This window comes from Gadus chalcogrammus, chromosome 11 (genome assembly GCF_026213295.1).
Source record: "Gadus chalcogrammus isolate NIFS_2021 chromosome 11, NIFS_Gcha_1.0, whole genome shotgun sequence".
NCBI classification, from domain to species: Eukaryota; Metazoa; Chordata; class Actinopteri; order Gadiformes; family Gadidae; genus Gadus; species Gadus chalcogrammus.
Genome location: NC_079422.1, coordinates 6,352,141 through 6,374,179, shown reverse-complemented (window position 1 = coordinate 6,374,179; position 22,039 = coordinate 6,352,141). Strand labels below are relative to the sequence as shown.

The window sequence follows — 22,039 nt, the reverse complement described above, 5'->3', positions numbered from 1 at the left end:
CAAATGCATGACCCTTGCTCATTTGATAACACATGACAGAACAAAATGTTCTGTAATGTTGCCATGACTTTTTGTTACTCGATTATTATTATCTTGTATCAGTTTACAGTCTGCATGATAATAATTGGAGAACTGCCTACGCAGTTCTCCAATTGGGCTACAGCCTGCGTGTTGTGGCGATTCAGATAGACGCACGGTCACACTCACTACAACACCCCCCCCCCTACACACACACACACAAACGCACGCGCAAACGCGCGCACAAACACACACACACACACACACACACACACACACACACACACACACACACACACACACACACACACACACACACACACACACACACACACACACACACACACACACACACACACACACACACACACACACACACGCAGCACGAGAGAGGACCGGAAACATCAAGCAGAGCGCGAGAAGGCTCTCCTCCCATGTGCTTAGACGTCACAGGCCCTCCCTCTCCGTTATTCTCTCTCTCTATACTCTCTCTCTTAGTGTTCGCACTCGGCTCTTCTCTTAGACTGGCCCACGCCTAAATTCCGACCATAAAGTATAGTTTAACGCGGAGAGCACTGCATTTGACCGCTACGCGATAGTCTGTTGAGCCTCGCCTCTCCCCTCTAACACTTTCCACGAATTCTTTCATTCTGAAAACAAAACAGAGAGGTAACTCAATTTTTCTCTACGAAGATATGAGGCTAGGATGTGATGACCGAGTCGGACCCTAAACCTCGATAGAAATGCTACTCAGTCTTGGCTTTAGCTCATAGGTTGTATTTTAAAAAGTTTGTAGTGGGATAAGAGGCCCGAAAGTGAAGCATTATAGTTGTCCTTTATTTCGCTTTCATCCTGCTACAGCCAAGGAAAATAAACCATGTAAGTACCATCAATATTATTGCAAGACAGACACTTTCCTAAATGGCTGTGGACAACCACCCCTTGGTCCTCCTTCAAAGGCGGAATATGTGTTGAATATATAGGGTCTCAAAATGTGTAAATCCCCTGATGCTAACCAGAAACCTCCCACTAGACTCGGGCTGTAGCCGGGCTGTCCCCGCGGAGGGGTTGGGGTTTAACCAGAGGGAATGCCCACGCGTGGCTGTCATCAGAGCCTGACGTTACTTATCATACCACTCACTATACGACTGACAGGCTATTGGATCAATTGTCAGGCAGTTCGTCCTCAAATGCAAACAAATAAAACAGCATTGCAGTTAGGATTAGAATGCAAAATTAAAAATAAAATAAATGCTAACCTACCTAGACCACACTTTCGGGGTGGTTATACATTGACAAACGTTGTATAATAAGTATCTAAGCCTACACAGGTTTACCTTTAATTATTTCCATAACCGACAAGGTGAGAGAGACGTATAGTCATCCATCCACAGCCCTGGCAACTCATCCATACAGTGTTAAACGTCACATTTCTGTTTGGTTTCAAGCCCTAACTACAGAAGACACATGAAGACATAATGGCTAAGTAGGCCTAGGTGGAAGCCACATGATCATATCGATCCTATAGCCCTACTCCGTATCACTTTCTTACAGTGTGATGCAACCTTTAAAACCAAGAAGATACAAAGTTTCAAACTCCACTAATGAGATTAGGGGGAGATTATACACTGTTCATATGACCTGTTATTAGACAGTGTCGCTAATGATCTATGCTTACATGCTCAGTCAGCAGAACAAAACTACAATACCATCCTGAGCTCCACGGTTACTGCTGGCATATAGTGTTGTAATTATTGAAATATTGATTTAATTGCAGGGTAACCATGGCTGTAAACAATAAGTAGGCCTACTTTTGTTATCATTTTATGTTGGGCTTCTATCTCCCAATCCCTTGATCTGGCAGAAGCGTGACCTGACCTTTATCAGAAGTCTGTGTCTGTACTAATCTTTGCAGGCTACCGTCAACATCATCATATCTTAGGTTGGATTCATTTAGGTTTCCTGTGTTTTGCTAGCGTAGATTATATCATTCAGTACAGTATTCGTGCACTTATACCAACACAAAATCTCAGCTAACCCGGGCCACTATACGTGACTTCAGATAGAAGCACAACTAAACCTGAACAGTGTGTTTAGTTCCCCCCCACACTATTCCAACGGTTCTTCATCACTCGGATCAGATTGAGCACAGAGAGCTGTGGTGGTGTGGAGTCCTAACCTCTGAATCCCAGCAACAAATGAATTCCGCGACGAATGTTATTGCTCTACAAAAGGGTTTGGCCTCAGTACTGGTGAGAATGGCCCTGAGCCAGCTATTCAAAATAACAACATCAGCTTAACAATTGGCTCCTCCGACTCGGTCAAAGGTCAGGCTACCCTCTGTCATCCTCGCGGCAGGTCACTAGTGGAGGGAAGGTAGTGGCCGTGACTTTGCTCTCTGTTATCCATAACACGGCTATCGTTGTGGTGAAAGAAGCCTAGACCCTGTTGTTCATTACTGCGAGGGTTAATGCTTCTGGGAATCTCTGCTAACAGCTTGCTGTCCCTCCACCGACATTTGACTCAGTCCTGCCAAGAAGGGGATACATTTGTGCAATGTGATAAAGTAAAATGACTCACGCCTGGGTAGACGCTAGAGATGTCTAAAGCATGATCTGAATTCCAGCTAATAGACCATGTGCAATGAATGTATCAGCCTCCATGAATCACTTAATAATCTTACTCTGAGAATATCATTAGACCTGGTTGATCAGCCTAATGTATAACACATTCATACACGTTTCTTCATGTGCATTGAGTATGTTAGCTAACTGTGTGATGTATATTTCCATGTGTGGGTGTGTGTAATAATGCCGATGATCCTATTTCTACTGCTATCATAGACTCTACTATAACTCTACATGTAATACTTTGTAGATTAAAGCCATGATGTAAATTGTTTTATTTCAGGGCTGCTATCATATCATCTCAACATGCTTCCTGTAGACCTAACAATCTGGACCTTTCTGATATCAGCTTACTTAGTTGATACTAGTTAGTTAACTTAGTCTATCTAATATTGTCTTCCTGTCCTTCTGTTTTATAATGACACAGCTTATCAACAGTTCCCTCTGTGTCTCCCTATCTCATTCCTCCTGGTTTTACAGGTTGCTATTCATTGACAAGTTGTCATAGGGTGACAGTGACTATTTACAAAATACTGGTAAAGAAAACAGTAAATAACTTCAAGCCAAACATATCATTGAAGATTTAAGTGAATCACTAAAGTTCTAGCCCACACTGCTATCTCCTGCTTGGCCAAAAAGCAGTGTAGATCATCTTTGGAAGCCAATTCCTAAAAACATTCTTGAGGATTACTCTTAAATGCCGTAGGCAGGGTGTTGTTTATCTGTGGGGAATGCCTAGGCAGCAGGAATTATTCCCAAATCTTTATGCATTCAGCATTCAATACCAGGTTGTGCTGTAATGTAATGTGGTTATCGTCACCCTTAATGCTGCTTTGACTTCAGTTCATGCAAGGGCAACATACACCAAAACCTTTATTCCCTGCAGACCTATTCAACCTAAGTTCAGAGAATTAACTTAACCCTCCTGTTATGTTCCGGGTCAAATTGACCCGTTTTAAAGTTTGAAGATCTAGGAAAAATAGTTAAAAGTATTTTTTCAGTATGAAACTTCTTCTGCTTGCCTTAATTAGTGTAATCAACATATAATATGAAAATAGTTCATCTCACATATTTGCAACCACCCCCTGCATGTTTATATCACATAGATACTGTTCGGGTCAATTTGACCCAGCAGTAAAACTGGAGGTAAAAGGGTGTCAGAAATGTCAGACTAATTCTTTCTTTACAACTGTGAGACATATCAACAAGTGGACACTCAACAGGGGAGGGTCAAAACATATCAAATATTCTCTGCATTACACTCTGTCAGGCAGACCTTGACAAAATGAGCAGCAGAAGCAAATGGATGACAGTCCAGGAGGCTCAGGACTTCATCACTGATCATGACAGGGAAATAGAGGAGGATGTGTCTGAAGACGAAGACGATCTTGAGCTAAATTCAGATTCTAATGAATCAGATTTTGAACCAGATGAGGGAATTGCTATTCCTATTCCTCCTAGCAAGACATTCATGTCAAAACATGGTGAAATACAGTGGTCTTCATCCCCAAATATGCGTCAGGCGAAACTGTCTGCAGAAAACATAATAAAGACAGTGCCAGGGCCCACTAGGATGGCAGTGACGCGTGTGACTGACATCAAGTCAGCTTTGGAGCTGGTCATGCCAAATTCAATACAGAAAATCATTCTGGAAATGACTTATCTATGAGGGAGACGTGTTTTTGGGGAGAAGTGGAAGGAGCGGGACAAAACACATTTAGATGCGTATTTGGGGCTCCTCATCCTGGCTGGGGTCTATAAGTCCAAGGATGAATCGGCAGCCAGTCTGTGGGATGCAGAGACAGGCAGGGCTATATTTCGAGCCACAATGTCTCTGGAGACTTTTCACATCTTCTCCTGAGTAATCAGATTTGATAATCAAGAGACAAAGGCTGGTAGACGGGAGAGAGACAAGCTGGCAGCTGTCAGGACATTGTGGGACAAGTGGGTAGAGCAACTTTCACTACTCTATAACCCAGGCCCTAATATCACAGTGGATGAAAGGTTATAATAATAATATTAATAATACATTTAATTTAGAGGCGCCTTTCAGGCCTAACCCATAATAAAGTGGTGAAACAAATAAAAGTAAAAGGTTTGAACAAATATCTTATTTTTTATGAAAAAAACAAGTGAATTATCCTAATTGAACCATTACCTGTTAGAGGTAAGGAACACTATTGCACTAAATCTTGATAGAATAGTTACTAATGGAGTTAGTAATGACATGTTCACCCTAGTTGTTAGGATTTTTTGGGTTTAGGACATCTTTTGGATAATAAACATGCACCGGGTCAAATTGACCCGGGAACACCATTGCTGTTCCTGACAAACGAACATAACAGGAGGATGTCAGAGATACAGCGCACCCAATATTAAACATATGGCTCAAAGATTATCCTGGTTAGTTTGATTTCTGCCTTTCAGGATTCAGAGCTCTGTTTAGAAACACCAAATCCACCACACCACTATGTACACTTTACTACGTAAACTACTATGTATACTAGGGAGCAGGGAAAACAACACACTTCCACTCTCTGCTACCTAGGACATCCTTATTTTTTTTTGGGTTAGCAAAATCGTCAGAGTGCCGTCACATGCTCTGACATCAGTTGACATGAGTATCTCTGACATCAGTTAAGATCTATTCTCTGAACTTAGGTTGAACTTGGAGCTGCTGTTCCAGGCTGGGTCTGGAAGCGAGGTCAAGTCGATCTGCTGAAATTATATCTTAATTTAGGGAAAGCAGTGCCTCGAAAGGGGAGCAGGAGCAGACAGGCTGTGTGTGCGTGTGTGTGTGTGTGTGTGTGTGTGTGTGCGTGCCTGTGTGTGTGTGTGTGTGTGTGTGTGTGTGTGTGTCTGTGTGTGTGTGTGTGTGTGCATGTGTGTGTGTGTGTGTGTGTGTGTGCAGCCGGCTTATAGCTCATCCCTCTTCACTCTCTCTTTACTTGTAACTAGTGATCAGGCGGCAGGATTGAGGCACCTGGGGCTATCACACGGAAGGTGTTCTATACTAGTATCTGTCTGGATTTAATGAGCAATGCAAAACAAAGACGCCCACTCACACTCACACTCACACTCAAACGCAGTGATTTGTTCTTTGATGTGTCGCCCGTAGCCACAGAACACTGTGTGCATGACTTGTAAAATGGGAAAAACATACAAGCTTACGTTGTGTCCGCTTATGTTTAGGATGTTTGTGATTGACTGTGATGGAGATAAGTGCCCACTCAAGACGATGGACCCTTTAGAAGTGCGTTATACATGGGGCCCCTATGCTGCTACTTTATAATCTGTCTTCTCTTCTATTGATATGCTAACTATTCCCCTCTACATATGTGTTTGTGAGAGAGAGATGGTGAGAGAGAGAGAGTGTGTGTGTGTAAATAAAATCGTGATCACTATTTAAAAGAGCGCTGTACCGGAAGACCTGATTCAGGGATGATGTTATACATTTTTCCCGGAAGGGTTTCCTTTCTGGTTAGGAGTCAGTGGGGAGAAGGGTGGGGCTGGTAGTGGGAGTCTAGTGCTCTCGGGGGAGGGAGGATTTGGCAAGCTTCCACGGGTGGAATAGGCGGTGGATTACTAAAGACCTCCAGAGACGTCTGAGTATGTGTGTGTGGAAGGGGCGGGCTGGGGGGGGGCTGCCTCTGCTCCACCCAGATGGATGAGTCATGCCTCATGTCCCCCAGATTATACTTCTTCAAAACTCCACTTCCTGTGTTCTGTGTGAGCCACTCCCTGGGGCATCCAGCGACCGTTCGTCTGCTTCGGAAAGAGGCGCAGGCGACCAGTAAGCAGCTGTCCAGTGTTGATCAGAGCTGTTGAGTTGAGCAGGAATAGGAACATTACGTCTTTGTTTTCAGTTTGTGGTGGTCTGGTTTACTCATCTCTCTCTCTCTCTCTCTCTCTCTCTCTCTCTCTCTCTCTCTCTCTCTCTCTCTCTCTTTCTCTCTCTCTCTCTCTCTCTCTCTCTCTCTCTCTCTCTTTCTCTCTCTCTCTCTCTCCCGCTCTCTCTCTCTCTCTCTCTTTCTCTCTCTCTCTCTCTCTCTTTCTCTCTCTCTCTCTCTCCCGCTCTCTCTCTTTCTCTCTTGTGTGCTGCTCCTGGGATTCTTAGAAACTGTAATAATTTACTTCAAAATAACCCTCTCAGGGTTAGTCATATCCATTCTTTATCAACACAGATTTCATTGGATTGGATTAGATTACATTTGAAAACGTTTATAGTCCACCTTCAGTGATGGCAATTGCATTTGACAGGGCTGACATTAAATACATAAATAACATGAGATTGCTGAGACATAAGTCCACTTTTGTGTTCATATAGTTCGGCCTTCATTTTTTCATTGTTTATTCCTCAGTGGAATCCTTTAATTACTATTGCTAATTACACACTCCCATGTGTGTCGTTGCTCTGCTACCTGTGTGGTAACAGCCCCCATCCCCCCCTGTGTGCTGTCCTTGACCTCTCCTCCCCTCTCCTGTCCTGTTTGGTGCAGCATGTTACAGGAGCTGAGCGACTGGGTGTGGCAGGAGCGGCTCTGGTTTCCAGAGGGGCTGGGCTGGGCTGACCTGGAGGACCGGGACGGCAGGGTCTACGCCAAGGGTCAGGACCTCTGGGTGGTGCTGCCCATCGCCCTCGCCTTCATCATCATCCGCCAGATCTTCGAAAGGTCAGTTTCCTCCATTTCCATCCACCAACCCCCCTCCCCATCTCCCCTCTGAAGCTGATTCACACCTCTGCAGACCAAACAAGATCCCCGTTTGGAATTCCAGAAATGACTCGATCTTTGCAGGGCTGGCCACATGTCCACTTCTGTCTTGTTAACATGTACACAAGGGGGCAGTAAAGCATTCCAGTGACAAATGCAAATCCGGAAGTCCTCTTCATGTGCGGCCATTTTATTCTTGTGTCTGGCTGTCAGACACCAAACCAAACTCTGTGCCTGATTCCCGCTCACTCAACCCCTCTCTCTCTCACTGCTCCATCCTCCCTAAGACTACTACAGAGACTCTTCTTCTTACTCCCCGGCTGCCTTGCCCTTCTCCTCTGGTAGATCATCTGGTTTTCCCCTCTCCTCTTCATTGCGGATGCGGTTTCTTTCTTCAGAGTCACTCTGCTTGTGATGCTCTTTCTTCTCTCTCCACCTATCATCTCCACTGCATCCCAGGGCTGCTAATTTGATTGGAACCCTTTGATGCTTTTTTTGTACGACTTGTGTGATTTGAAGTTGAAGCTAATCTTTGTTAAAATTATTGTACCCAGCGAACATTTTCCAATTTAATGTCCAAAGTAGATTTGATAGCCTTCCATACCATCACCTTTAAGTGTTGTTTTTTTGTGTGTATGTGTCTGTTTGCATACATGTGTGTATGTCTGTGTGTGTGTGTATGTGATTGTCTGTGCAGGACGGTGGCATTGCCCCTAGCCTCTCTGCTCGGGGTGAAGGAGACGGTACGACTTAGGGTTTCTCCCAACCCTACGTTGGAGTCCTTCTACTGTAACACCAGCAAGAACCCCACCCAGGTAGGAACACAAACACGCTCACTCAACGCACACAACAACCACAAACACACACACACACACACACACACACACAAACACACACACACACACACACACACACACACACACACACACACACACACACACACACACACACACACACACACACACACACACACACACACACACACACACACACACACATACATGCGTGCACACACGCATACACAGACACACAGATACACAATCACACCCATGTTCTGATTTAAATATTCACAAATGTGTGAATGATATTTGTCAATGAATAAATGTATTCCAAAACTTGCACCTGAGCTGTGGAAGAAAGACAGCAGAGCGGAGAGGAGGGTTGGGGCGGGATGAACCAATCAGAGGTCGGAAGACAAACTGTTTTTTTCTGCTGTCTCACGCGTCCCAAGTGGTGCTGAGGTTGAGTGACATTTATTGCTTAAGTAATTTGTTAATTAAAACTAAACTGTGTTAATTGTGGTTTGGATTAAAAAGGCACCTTAGAATATGAGTCTATTCAATAGCCAGCAGGACCTACTTTACTCTAAAACAATTGATGGCGCAATAGCTGCACACACGCAGCATCGGTATGGCAATGAATTTAAAGATAAATAATTAATCTTTAAATCACCTAATACCTCAATCGCACTATTAAGGGGATGAATCTCATCTGGGTTTGTGTAAATTACACATAAAACAGATGAGCTCAATGTGAACTGTGCTTACCTTCTGAACATTAATGACCCTCATCAGAGCGTTCATGTATAACATACAATACTATATACCTATACTATTCCTAAAAAACACTACAACAGTAAATGCTAATACCCATCCACAACCCCCTCCCCTCAGAGCGCGATGGAGAGGCTGTGTAAGCAGACGGACTTATCAGAGCGACAGGTGCAGCGCTGGTTCAGGAGACGGCGGAACCAGGACCGGCCCAGCCTGATCAAGAAGTTCAAAGAAGCCAGGTACCGCTGAAAGACATGAACGCATGGGATGCACTTATGCCCTCATGCACATGATAAAACCACGTGGGCACACATACACATGAACATTGCTGGATGTGCAACTGGTTGGAACAGTTTACCCCAGTTCGCTGTCTATTAATAACTCACGTTCATATATATAATGTCACTCTGCTGCTAGCTAGCATGCCTGCTCCCTGGCGACTCACACTCAAAGCCAACTGCCAGCACAACATGCCAAGACCCCTCCCTAACACGCACATGCTCTCTCTCTCTCTCTCTCTCTCTCTCTCTCTCTCTTTCTCTCCCTCTCCCTCTCCCTCTCCCTCTCTCTCTCTCTCTGTCTCTCTCTCTCTCTCTCTCTCTCTCTCTCTCTCTCTCTCTGTCTCTCTCTCTCTCTCTCTCTCTCTCTCTCTCTCTCTCTCTCTCTCTCTCTCTCTCTCTCTCTCTCTCTCTCTCTCTCTCTCTCTCTCTCTCTCTCTCTCTCTCTCTCTCTCTATATATATATCTTATCTCACACAGACACACAAAGTTACTTTGGGTACAGCCAAGTGCCCAGAGTCCATCGCTGTGTTATATTTAACTCTTGAGTGTTTACAGAAGCCAGAGCCTAGCTAACTAACTAGCAGCGGGGACTTAGGACTGTGAATCCTGAGTGCAGAGGCCTCAGCTTATGGGATTTACAGAGAAATACCCACATTGCCACGTTAGACCCCAGCCCTTTAAAGCGGACCGGGGCATTGACCCACACTCTGAGAGGCAGTTACTGTGCATACCGCTGCCCCACTGTCTATTACTGATATGATGGATATGCTGATAGTATACCACAGCATTAACCAAGCATTTACCCAAGATTTACAGCCTTTTAGTACTAAAGTACTCACACACCTCATCTTAATAGGATTTTGTGATACAATTTTGGCTGGTGTTACAATATGTAGAACGCAGACCGTATACAGTAACACAAAAAACAAACACAAAATAAACATTAGCATAGAATATTAGAATATAATAAAAACACAAACAGCCGTCTATACAAAGATGTAATGGCATGATCCTGAAAGGGCCTGCATGTCATTTCCGCTACACTTCATTGTCCTTATGGCCTCCCTGGTATTTACGTGGGTGTTTGCGGGTTGAAGTGAGGACATGTGACGACTTGCTTTATCGGCTTCACAGTCAGTAGAGTGTGCGAGCGTGTGCATGCGTTGTAGCTTGATTGTCACTCCCTAGTCATGGTGTGTCTTTCCCTGTGCGTGTATGACGACATCCCCCATGAATCCATCTGTTGTGTTTCTGGGCACAATAAGCTCACTGTGGCCTGTCTCCCTGTTTATCCCACTACTACTTCCACTGGTGTACCCCCTCCCTCCCTCTCTCCCTCTCTCTCCCTCTCTCTCGCTCTCTCTGCCTCTGTCTCTCTGTCTCTGTCTCTGTCTCTCTCTCTCTCTCTCTCTCTCTCTCTCTCTCTCTCTCTCTCTCTCTCTCTCTCTCTCTCTCTCTCTCTCTTTCTCTCATTATCTCATTATCTCTCTCACCCTTTCTCTCTCTCTCTACCTTGCCTCTCTCTCACCCTCCCACCTCTTTCTCCCTCTCCTCTCGCTCTCCCACCCCTCTTTCTCTCCCTCCTATTTCCTGAAACCACTGCCACTATCCACTCCCCATCTTTCCATCATTTCCTATTTTTGGGCTAAACTGATGTAATTCATTTTGTTGACTATGACTAAATAGCTATCTATCTATGCATTACATAGACAGGCTACAAGTATTTTGATACAGTAATAGCAATAAAAGGCAGTTGTCGTATTGTTGTTGTGTAAGAGATGTGTTGTGTGTGTTTGAGAGGGAATGCGCCATCATTGTTAAATTCCACTAGAAAACATGTATCTTGTAATCCCCTTGATTGAGATGCAAGTTTGCGTGTCTATCTGTGTATGTATTCTCTTTCAGTTGGAGATTTACCTTTTACCTTCTTGCTTTCTTTGCTGGCCTGGCCACCCTGATCGATGTGAGTAGTAGTCTTAAACGTTCACTTCCCAAGTATCTATGACAGCTGATCTTTAATGTGATGACTCCACCTTATGATGACCTATCCTGTGATGAGTCATCTGATCTATTAGAAGAGCCGTCTCCATCTGTTACCTCAACCTCTCTCTTCTTCTCTTTTTGATAGAAACCCTGGTTCTATGACCTGAAGGAGATGTGGGAGGGCTTCCCTGTGCTGGTACAAGTCCTTTTTTGGTCATCAACCACACCACACTGAAGGCACAAGGCCAGAATAGTTAAAACATTAAAAAACAACATTCAGCCATTGAGCGATCGTAATGAATATGAATTCACAGGGACATTTAAAACAGTCTGTATCGCTGGGCGTTGGAGTTCAAAGGTTGTGTCTCTTTGTGTTCCACAGAGTCTGCTGCCCTCGCAGTACTGGTACTACATGATAGAGCTGGGCTTCTACGTCGCTCTGCTCTTCAGTGTGGCCTTCGACGTCAAGCGGAAGGTGAGCCAACACTTCCATCCTGGGTCCATCTAGGTCCTAACTATTGTTTATCTTTGGCCATTATGGTTCAAAGAGGATAGAGCAAACTAGCAACTTGCGGAAAAACTAAGATAAAATGCGAAGCGTTTGTCAGTGAAAATCAGGAGAATGTAGGATATCCAGTCAAATTGTGCAGTAGGACTGTTGTGGTACTCTTGACATATCCTATAGAGTCTTTGCAATATGTTTTTATTGGTCTATACTATTGACCAATAAAAACATGTCTACACTCTTATTTATCTGTATTCTCTTGGAGTAGAACTCCTTACCGAGACATGGGCATAGTTCTGCCAAGATATGGCATTCTATCAAGGGTTGTTTATGGAGTGCCTAGGCCAACACTATCAGCCCACCATCGGGCATGAGTTGTAAGCAGACATTAGGCTGCCCCCAGCCTACTTCATTGGTGGGCTGTTTGTGCTGTGTGTGTCTGTTGATGTGCCTAGTGTATGTACATTTGTTTTTGTGTGTGTGATGTGAGTGTACTCCTACCCACTATGCGACATTCAAAGTGGATTCAGGTACATGAAGCATATATAAGGTTTGTTCTAGGAAAGATCACGCTTGTGACTTGAAGAGTGTATACAGTTATCTTCCACAGCGCAAGAGAGGCCACCCAGAGTTTCTCGCTAAACTATGAAAGTGAAGCGAAACAGACAGAAAATGGGAATTTACCAGCCCACGGTTGAAACAGAAATAATGCATACATGACACAACTCCCATCAGAGGCAAAATCATCCATGAAGACAAGATATGGGATAGAAATGGGAGTGAAATACATGCAGTGTCTGATACACAAGTAGAAAATGTTTGGGCCAGGACATTGATAAGTAGCATGATGATACATGGCCCTACTCACACACTCTAACTAACACAATCTATGCCATTTTATCATTGTTTCTGTGATAACAGTGTCTAAACATTCACTTTATCAGTGTTACTGAAATAAAATTGTCTAAACAGTCACTCTATCACTGATACTGAAACAACAGTCTAACAGAGTAATTTTGAGATAACAGGAGTAATATCATATGTTTATAACAGTCGCCACCAACCAGTCTGTGATCGTTCCCCTCTTCTCTGAACCCATGTAACATTCTTTCATGATGTCAAAGCACCTTTACTGCTTGACGCCACGACCAAGGAACACCAGCGGCGAGGTGTGTGTCGGTGTGTGAAGCTCAGTCTGAGCAGCAGTTAACTATTATGTTGGCGTTCGAGAGAGGGTTATGCTTACCAGGTGCTTATAGTTGAAAGCCACGGTGTGTGAGGAATTTCGGATACAGTGTCGCTTATTATAACTCAAACACAACAGTTGGCTACAAAATAACACTTTTAAGATGTGTTTAGAACACCAGCTGAAACAGGGGTTTCACCTACAGTTTAAATTGCTTTTTTCGGGATTAAATAATAATCCATAATATACATTTTAAAATATGTCAGTTAAGTAACAATCTATCAGATTCAGATTCAGATTCGGAAGACTTTATTTGCCATGACATGTAAACATGTTTGGAATTTGTTTTGGTACAGTGGAGTTTACAACAGGACAGACAAGACAGGACAAGACATACAACCAACATAAATAGTGCAAAATGAGTGAGTAAATAAATAAAGAGTGCCAAAGTGCAGAGAGCTCACGTGATTGGGTACAACAGACCATTAGATCACTGAGTGGGGAGACTGGTCAGGGGGGGGGGCAGTGCATTTAAGAGTCGGATGGCCGGGGGAAGAAGCTGTGCGAATGTCTAGTTTTTAGAGTCTTTAGTGACCGCAACCTCCTGCCTGCAGGGAGCGGAGCGCAGAGACCGTGGCCTGGGTGTGCTGGGTCCGCCATTATCTTCCTGGCCCTCCCCAGAGCCCTGCTGTTGAACAGGGCCCCAAGGGGGGGCAAGGGGCATCCAATCACCCTCTCCGCCGAGCGTATCACCCGCTGCAGCTTGGCCTTGTCCTTGGCCGCTGCAGCGGGGAACCAGGTGATGATGGCGGAGGTGACGATGGGCTCGATGATGGCCGTGTAGAAATTCACCAGCATGGATGTTGGCAGCTTGAATTTCCTGAGCTGCCTCAGGAAAAACAGCCGTTTCTGGGCTTTTTTCGTGAGGGCATCGATGTTTGGCCCCCACTTCAGGTCCTGAGAGAGCGTCACCCCGAGGAATCTGCAAGACTCCACGGTGGCGACTTGAGTGCCCCCCAGTATGATTGGAGGGGTGGGGGTCGGGTTTCTCCTGAAGTCCACTATCAACTCCACTGATTATCGCTGGATATCGCTGTGAAACGATGGTGATTGGTCCTTTGGCCCACTGATGGACGCCTTGCATACCCACCATGCATTGACATCATGACCACAGTGGTGCTTCCACCAGAGAGGGTACGGTGGAGCAGAAGAGTGGAGCTCTTCAACCCACTTGTGTGAGTAGTGGGTGCCATGGTAATTCCTTTATGAGATATTTTGTCTGGACAGAATATTAAAGATCCCATGGCATGACATTTTTCACTTTCTGATGTTTTATAACTTTAATATGAGTTCCCCTAGCCTACCTATGCGCCCCCAGTAGCTAGAGATTTAGTTTGGGGTAAAACGAGCACTAGGCATTCTGCTCCGACTTTGAAAAAACCGAAGCTCAGACGCGCCGTTTTGGAATATTCCCTGTATGTCTTCATAAGGGGAGATGCCACCTCCCCATTCTCTGCCTTGTCAGCCCAGAGAACTTGGCCCGCCAATTGAGACACGACCGTGCGAGCGCCACGTGTGTGTGTGTGTGTGACTACACCCACTGTCACGCAAGTGTTGTACACTTCTTTATTATTTAGATAACCGTTCTGCTGTTGGTTTTATGGCGCATAACACGTCGGACTCTCGTCTCTGGTATTTCGACAACGAGACTAGTAGTGGGGGTTATCTCATGCATGGTTGAGAAGAAATTCAAGGAAAGGAACTTTGGCTTTGACTCCCTGAAGTACATGAACCACGACATGGAGGAGAAAGGGATTGTTGCCCGCGAATGTCTCCCTCTTGAGCCCCGCTTCCCGCGCCCCGCTGCCTGCTGCCGAGGGACCACCTCCTCGGCGCTGCCCGCTGCAGGAGGCAGTGGTGCCTAAGCGCTGCCCGCTGCAGGAGGCAGTGGTGCCTAAGCGCTGCCCGCTGCCGAGGCGGTGGTCCCTCGGCAGCGAGAAGCAGGGCTCAAGCGGGCAACAATCCCTTTCTCCTCCATGTCGTGGTTCAGTCTACTTCAGATTGATGTGGACGTGAAAGAACCAGAGATGTCGGAGAACCCGACGCAGTCGTTCATTATATCGTCTGGAGGCGCACAGCTTTTGGCCGTGATAATATTTATTATATGATATAGATATTTATGTATAATATGATATTATTTAGATATAGAGCTTCAGGACTCCCGCCGGAGCACCCGGAGTGTTCTAGAATATTACAGAACACGGCCAAAGGCTGTGTGCGCCTCGCCATTGCGATACATCCACTGTAAACAGAGCGCATGGTACCGTGGCCGCAAGCTGCTCAGGGCCACACCCCCACCCTCCTCCTTGACCCGCCTCTCTCCACATCATTTGCAATAAAGCTACAAACAGCGTTGTAGCAGGTTCACAGAGCGCTTGGACACCAGGTTTGCTTTTTCCCACAGAAAGTCCTTTTATTTCGATCGCTCAGTCCAACAAAACACAATTCCTTGGAAGTAAATTATAACTCCGCTCCAAGCGGTCACAGGATGTGTTTCCAGGCGATCTCTGGTGGCGATCGCCCCTGCCTCTCTCTCTTTGCTCCCCGGTTTCCCCACTAACCACAAAGCAGGCACATGTATACAAACATTCCCTGATTGGCCTGAGTGCTGACACCTGCTCGCACTCAGGTCCAACCCCCCCCAGCCAATCAGGTGCACTCCCAATATGCCCATACTCCCCCTGCAGGCCAGACGTCACACGTCCCCCCACAAGCGTGTTTGGGGAAAGCTCAACGTGCGACTGGCTCGTAGTGGCTGTAACTCTGCACCACGGCTGAATTCCGTGAACGTCTTCAAATACTGTGTTAGGGGCCCACTAATATCTATATTAAAGCATCAATAATGTAGCATTCCATGGGAACCTCTAAATTAAAAAAACACACAATAGTTGTAGATATAACTATTTATTTATGCACCAGTCTTCTCTCTGAGCTGAGTGTGCCCCTCTGAGTGAGCTGTACCTCTGTATAATGACTGAGCCTACCTCCTTTGTTCAGTTCAACCCAGGCATGTTGGGTAACCTACATGTTGGCTAGCTAACAGGACATAAGTTCCAAAAAGCGAAAAGCAAAACCACAACCACATATGTGTTTTGCATTACATTTCTTTCCGCCATTGTGGCCGCCAAATAGAATGAAACAGAGATCTTCGAGATTGCTGCTTAACTTTCTATTAACAGCTATGTATGACCTCATTCTTGTTTTCCCATCTATGTGAATGGATGTTCCAGCAAGTTTTCAGAGATGTGGAGGAGAAAAGTCTAGTAATAGTTAGGGGTGGGAATCTCTTGGCACCTCACGATTCAATTCGATTCCGATTATGAGGTCAACGATTCAATTCTAAAACGATTATCGATGCATCTTGATGCAACAATTTTTTTTACGTACATTCCCATGCGTGATTTTCCAAAATATATATATACATCTGAGTTTACTACTCAGAGTTTGCTAATCACTTCCTACTTTTGTGATGATCATTAAAGACATCAACAGATGAATTAACTTATCTAATAGTTTATTATAGAAAAAGCTTTTATCACAAATATGACTTTCTATGAACAATGCAATAATCAATGCAGCTTGCATTCCAACACAATACGGAAGTATGTAAAAAATAGGTTTCAGTTTTCTTTTCTTTCTAATCTTTCTTTTCTATTTCATTAAAGAAAAAGCTGCTCTTGAATTAGAAGGAGTTCTTGTGTCTGGCTGTGAGTTTGCTTGCATGCTATGCGTTCTTTTATAAAATTCTGATTATTAATTTATCTGCATCGAGACGGAATCATTCTAGAGAGAATCGCGATGCATCGAAGAATAGATTATTTTTCCCACCCCTAGTAGATGTTCCCAATCACCTAGTGAGGACCGCTGATCGGATGGCAAGGCAAGTCTGTTAGTCAAGACCAGCTATTAAACTTTAGTGTGTGCTGCCGAAGTCGGCCTTAAAAGTAGCCTTGAAATCTAGATTTGAATCTCTGCCCGAACCAGAGACCAGCCGTGATTCAGGACCTTGCTGGGTAGGAATTTCCCCTCCATTTGCTCGTGCCCAATCTAACCTCTAGTGCGGGTGTGTGTGTGTGTGTGTGTGTGTGTGTGTGTGTGTGTGTGTGTGTGTGTGTGTGTGTGTGTGTGTGTGTGTGTGTGTGTGTGTGTGTGTGTGTGTGTGTGTGTGTGTGTGTGTGTGTGTGTGTGTGTGTGTGTGTGTGTGTGTGTGTGTGCGTGTCTGTGTGTGGGTTGGGGTGTGGATGGGTGTGTGTGTGTGGGGGAGGGGGGGGGGTTCTGTGTGGGTCTTTGTGTGTGTGTGTGTGTGTGTGTGTGTGTGTGTGTGTGTGTGTGTGTGTGTGTGTGTGTGTGTGTGTGTGTGTGTGTGTGGGTGTGTGGGTGGGTGGGTGGGGGTGTGTGTGTGTGCATGTTTGGTACATTTAAACTTCTTTCCTGAGTGTATGTGTTCAGGTCGTTTTGGGTTGCGTAGGGATATGGGCTATTTGGGTCAGCTTACCACAGAATGGGCCAATCTCTGAGAAGGTATTTTGGGAAGCATTCTCCTCTAAGCATGTACCTCTGCTTGATCCGGGTTCCCCACCACAGTCCCAACAGACAATTAATATTATTTTTATACACATTATAATAATACTTGTTATGCTAATTTGATGTTGAAGTTACAACAGACTTTGTTGAAATGTAGGGTGTCTGAGGTGTAATTATTGTGCATTAACAGCAAATATACAAAAATGACCTTTTCTCATTCTGTTTGTAATAAAACTATTCTTATAAACGTGTCATGCTGGTTGTATGCTCAGATTGTTCTCATGAAGTCGCTTTGGACACAAAGTGTTGCTAATTGACCAATTGTAATTGTGACTTAAACAGGATGTCCCCATTAACAGCGGTCACCTCTCCCTCGCAGGACTTCAACGAGCAGATAATCCATCACCTGGCCACCATCGTACTGCTGTGCTTCTCCTGGTGTATGAACTACATCCGCGCCGGGACGCTCGTCATGCTGCTGCACGACTCCTCCGACTACTTCCTCGAGGTTTGTCGTCTGTTCACCTCTTAGTGTCAGGGGATCGGTTCACACCGTACTCAATAATTCAATATTCAGTGAGGGTGTTCAATTGATTAACTCATGAACACAATAGGTTGTGGTAAACAGTGATCTGCCTTTAAGCTGTGTGACATCTGAAAAATCTTTTGTCTGATTAATGACAAAAAAAGATTAGGATTATAGACCTTAAAATATATATGAACACAATTCCATGAACACAAATCCATAAATTACGACTACTGCTACTTTATGGATGCTTTAATATAGATATTAGTGGGCCCCTAACACAGTATTTGAAGACGTCCCTGAAATTCAGCCGTGGTGCAGAATTACAGCCACCACGAGCCAGTCGCACATTGAACTTTCCCCAAACGCGCCGTTTCAGTGTCTGTAGCTTTAATGCAAATGAGGAGGAGAGAGGCGGGAGGGTGGGGGTGTGGCCCAGAGCAGCTTTCCAACAGGGTACCATGCGCTCTGTTTACAGTGGATGTATCGCAATGGCGAGGCGCACACAGCCTTCGGCCGGGTTCTGTAAATATTCTAGAACACTCCGGGCGCTCCTTATATCTAAATAATATCATATTATATATAGATATCTATATCATATAATACATATTATTACGGCCAAAAGCTGTGTGCGCCTCCAGACCATATTATGAATCTCAAACGACTGCGTTCGATTTTCCAACGTCTCTGGTTCTTCCACTACCACATCAATCTGAAGTAGACTGAACCGTACGCTGCCCGCTGCCCGCTGACGGCTGCCGGGCGGTGGGGCTTCGTGTTGATGGTGCCTCACGGCAGCGGGCAGCGAGGCTCAACGATGGCTGAGACAACCCCAACTACAGTCTCATTAGGAAATACCAGAGACGTCAAAGAAACAACGTGTTATGCGCCAACAGCAGAACAGTTATCCAAATAATAAAAAAGGGTACAACAAATGTGTTACAGTGTGTGTAATCACACACACACACACACACACACGTGTGGCGCTCGCACGGTCATAGCTCATTGGCGGGCCAAATTCTTTGGGCGGCAAGACAGAGAAAGGGGAGGTGGCATCTCCCCTTATGACGACATACAGGGAAAATTCCAAAATGGCGCGTCTGAGCCTCGTCTTTTAAAAGCGGGGCAGAATGCCTAGTGCTCGTTTTACACCCAACGAAATTTCTAGCCACTGGGGCAGCATAGGTAGGCTAGGGGAACTCATATTAATGTTAGAAAACCTCAGAAAGTGACATTTTCATGCCATGGGATCTTTAATATACAATTTGTTAATCTAAAAGCACACATTAACACATGGATGTGGAAGCGGGAAATCAACTCCTCGAAACACTTGTGTAACACTGCCATCTTGTGGCGGGGAATGTTTGAGATGTGACCTGAAACTGGAAAACGAATATCCTCTCTCTTGTGTCCCACTGCCTTATCTAGTCTGCGAAGATGTTTAATTATGCTGGCTGGAGGACTACCTGTAACTGTATCTTCATCGTCTTTGCTTCCATTTTCATCTTCACACGTCTCGTGATCTTCCCCTTCAAGTAAGCACAGTTCACTCATGAAAACATATTTGAAGTTACTATACAAGTGAAGGTATCGTGTCAAGTTATTTTCCATGTGGAAAAGGTTTGTTGTATTAACGTCATGCTTTCATCCCAAAGGATCATATACTGCACGTGGGTCTACCCAGTGACCATCTACAAGCCCTTCTTTGGCTACTACTTCCTCAACGGCCTGATGTTTGTGCTGCAGCTTCTCCATATATTCTGGGCCATCCTCATCGTACGCATGGCCGTCCGCTTCCTGACCACCAATGTATGTTGGACTGTTGAGGCGAATAACACACTCACACAAACTTATACCGACGAACTGTTTGAGATGTTCTGACCATAGCCATACCATAACATACAATAGCCAGAGCCTCCGAACAGATGTAGCAGGAGGTGCCCTTGATTGATTTATTCTGTTTGGTGCCCTTGATTGATTTAAGTGTCTCCATGCTGTTCTTTTTCTTCTTCTTCAGGAGAAAGTAGATGATGAACGAAGTGACAAAGAGGAGACAGATGAGTCGGAAGAGGAAGAGAATGATGTAAAAAAAGAAAAAAAGAAAAACGGAGCCCTGCAAAATGGACATGCGGCCCACAACAACAACCATTGCAATTCAAAATGAGGCAGGACAATATTCTATTGTGAAGGACTCGCATACCTCGCCGAAAAGACGAGGTAGAGAAGGGATGTTGGCTCTTGGAGTGGAGGAGACTTAACTGTTTTTGAACAAAGATTACAAAGGAGGCTGTTGATCGGAAAGGTGGAAGGACACAAGATATAAACACTGCTGTGCACAACTCAGGAGATGGATACACTACTTGAAGTGATGTGTTTTTGTAGTTCGCTCCAATGCGGGGGGGGGGGGGGGGTTGGGTTAGGCAACAGAGGAGTGGCGGTGTGAGGAAGACAAGTCGCATTGTAATCTGTCTTGTCATTGTTGTGTGCCTTCCAGCAAAACGTTGTTTAGAACATGTGTTTGAAACCATGTTCATGCTTTCCGTCTGCGTCCTTTTTATTTGATTTGTTTTTTTTAACACTCGCCATTTGTGCTTTCAGCTCAAATCACGAGAAGAGAGAGAACATATATCTTCTTATTTTTCTATCTATGCAATTATGAGTCTTCTTAGTTTCTTTGCACATTTTTATCTTACGATTCTTAAACACACGCAGTAATGTGCCCCTTCTCTGCTACTGGTACTGTCTGCCCTCCAGAGATAACAAGTGTAAAAATAATTGAATGTGTTAAAAAAGAGATTCACTTTAGGGCATTTAACATTTAGCCATAGCCCTTACCCTTATTTTAAGGTAAATTATTTGGTATCCTGTCTCGATGTTAATGTTTTTTTTGGTGTAAAATACAAAACAGGGTTGATATGTTCATCTAGCTTTACCTGTTAGTGAACCAAATAATCGACGATTGGTCAAGTCATGGAGCTACGACCATTGTATTTCCCATATTCATCCAATTATTTGCTGTCTCACTCCAGTTAAATGACTACTAAACCAAAACATTTCCAGCTCTAGAAACTATGTTTTTTAGTTGTGTTCTTTGCAGAAGCTACTTTGATTAACCATGAACATCTGTGAAATAAGGTCAGAGTTATTCACAACTGCAGCAATATAATCAGGGTTTTTAGTTCCCTGTGTCAGAATTGAATGTCTCTGGTTTAGCTGGATCCAATGACAGAGACTTGACCCTTTCATCATTGCCATTATACAATCATCCACCCAATGTGGAGATATGGGAGTTCTGATTGGTCTGCAAGATTAATTTCCGAAATTTCCATGTCTGTATTTTATCTAAATGCAGTCCAGGTTGCTGTAGGTCATTCTTAAGAGCCAGTGCTATTCTATACTGTGTTGATGCTTGGATTTAAGGTTTAAAATGAAACAGGTTTTACGGTTCTGCATTTAATTGATTTTTAAATGAAAGATCTTGTAATCATGTTTTACCAATAATGTTTTACTCTGATGAATACACAAAGAAGAAGGTATATGTTGTATTATTTTGTATGCCAAGTGCCTTATGTGCAATGCATAGGCTTTACCCTCATTAACTCCACTATTTAAATATTCAAGAAGAAAAACAAAAAACTATCTTGCTCCTCCTTTCTGTATTTTGTCCCTTGTTGTCTAACATTCTATCCAACTCCGCCCCATTCCACAACCATCACAAATTACCAACTCCCCATCGAAAATATTTGTTGGTGTTAAATGGTGCCTTAGTATTATTCATAATAAAAGCAAACATCCAGAAACGAAATACCTTGGTTTACAGTATTTATTCTTTCCCTGTTGTAACTCTGCGTTTGCATTACTATACAATCTAAATTGTTTACAAAGGCGTTTCAATTTCGGTTCCGCCGGAATGACCCGAGTAGAACAGAAATGCGAGTAATGTGAATTTGTTGCGTATAATTTAATGTAGCTAATACTATATATCCATTAAAAACCTTCATGGAGGTAACCAATGATATCAGCGTGGTTGAGAAAATCTGGAAGTGCCCCATTGTACGTCATTT

The 22,039-nt window shown here is 44.2% G+C and overlaps 1 protein-coding gene across 2 annotated transcripts; it reads left to right on the top strand.

Moving 5' to 3' along the window:
- Nucleotides 1-502: 502 nt before the first annotated feature.
- LOC130391970 (ceramide synthase 2-like) lies at nt 503-21,972 on the top strand. Of its 2 annotated transcripts, none has more exons than XM_056602350.1 (11): nt 503-687; nt 7,145-7,318; nt 8,055-8,172; nt 9,031-9,149; nt 11,097-11,154; nt 11,320-11,370; nt 11,557-11,649; nt 17,829-17,957; nt 19,404-19,510; nt 19,631-19,784; nt 19,993-21,972. In XM_056602350.1, the coding sequence occupies exons 2-11, from the start codon at nt 7,146-7,148 to the stop codon at nt 20,137-20,139; spliced, it is 1,149 nt and encodes a 382-aa protein (XP_056458325.1). In that variant the 5' UTR covers nt 503-687; nt 7,145; the 3' UTR covers nt 20,140-21,972. The 2 variants fall into 2 exon arrangements, with proteins under 2 accessions (XP_056458325.1, XP_056458324.1); XM_056602349.1 differs by having other exon boundaries at nt 503-897.
- The last annotated feature ends 67 nt before the right edge of the window (nt 21,973-22,039 follow it).

Coding starts and splice junctions, on each gene's coding strand:
- LOC130391970 (XM_056602350.1), top strand. CDS start 7,146: ATGTTACAGGAGCTGAGCGACTGGGTGTGGCAGGAGCGGCTCTGGTTT. Junction 9,150..11,096: donor AAGAAGTTCAAAGAAGCCAG/GTACCGCTGAAA, acceptor ATTCTCTTTCAG/TTGGAGATTTACCTTTTACC. Junction 11,371..11,556: donor GGGAGGGCTTCCCTGTGCTG/GTACAAGTCCTT, acceptor TGTGTTCCACAG/AGTCTGCTGCCCTCGCAGTA.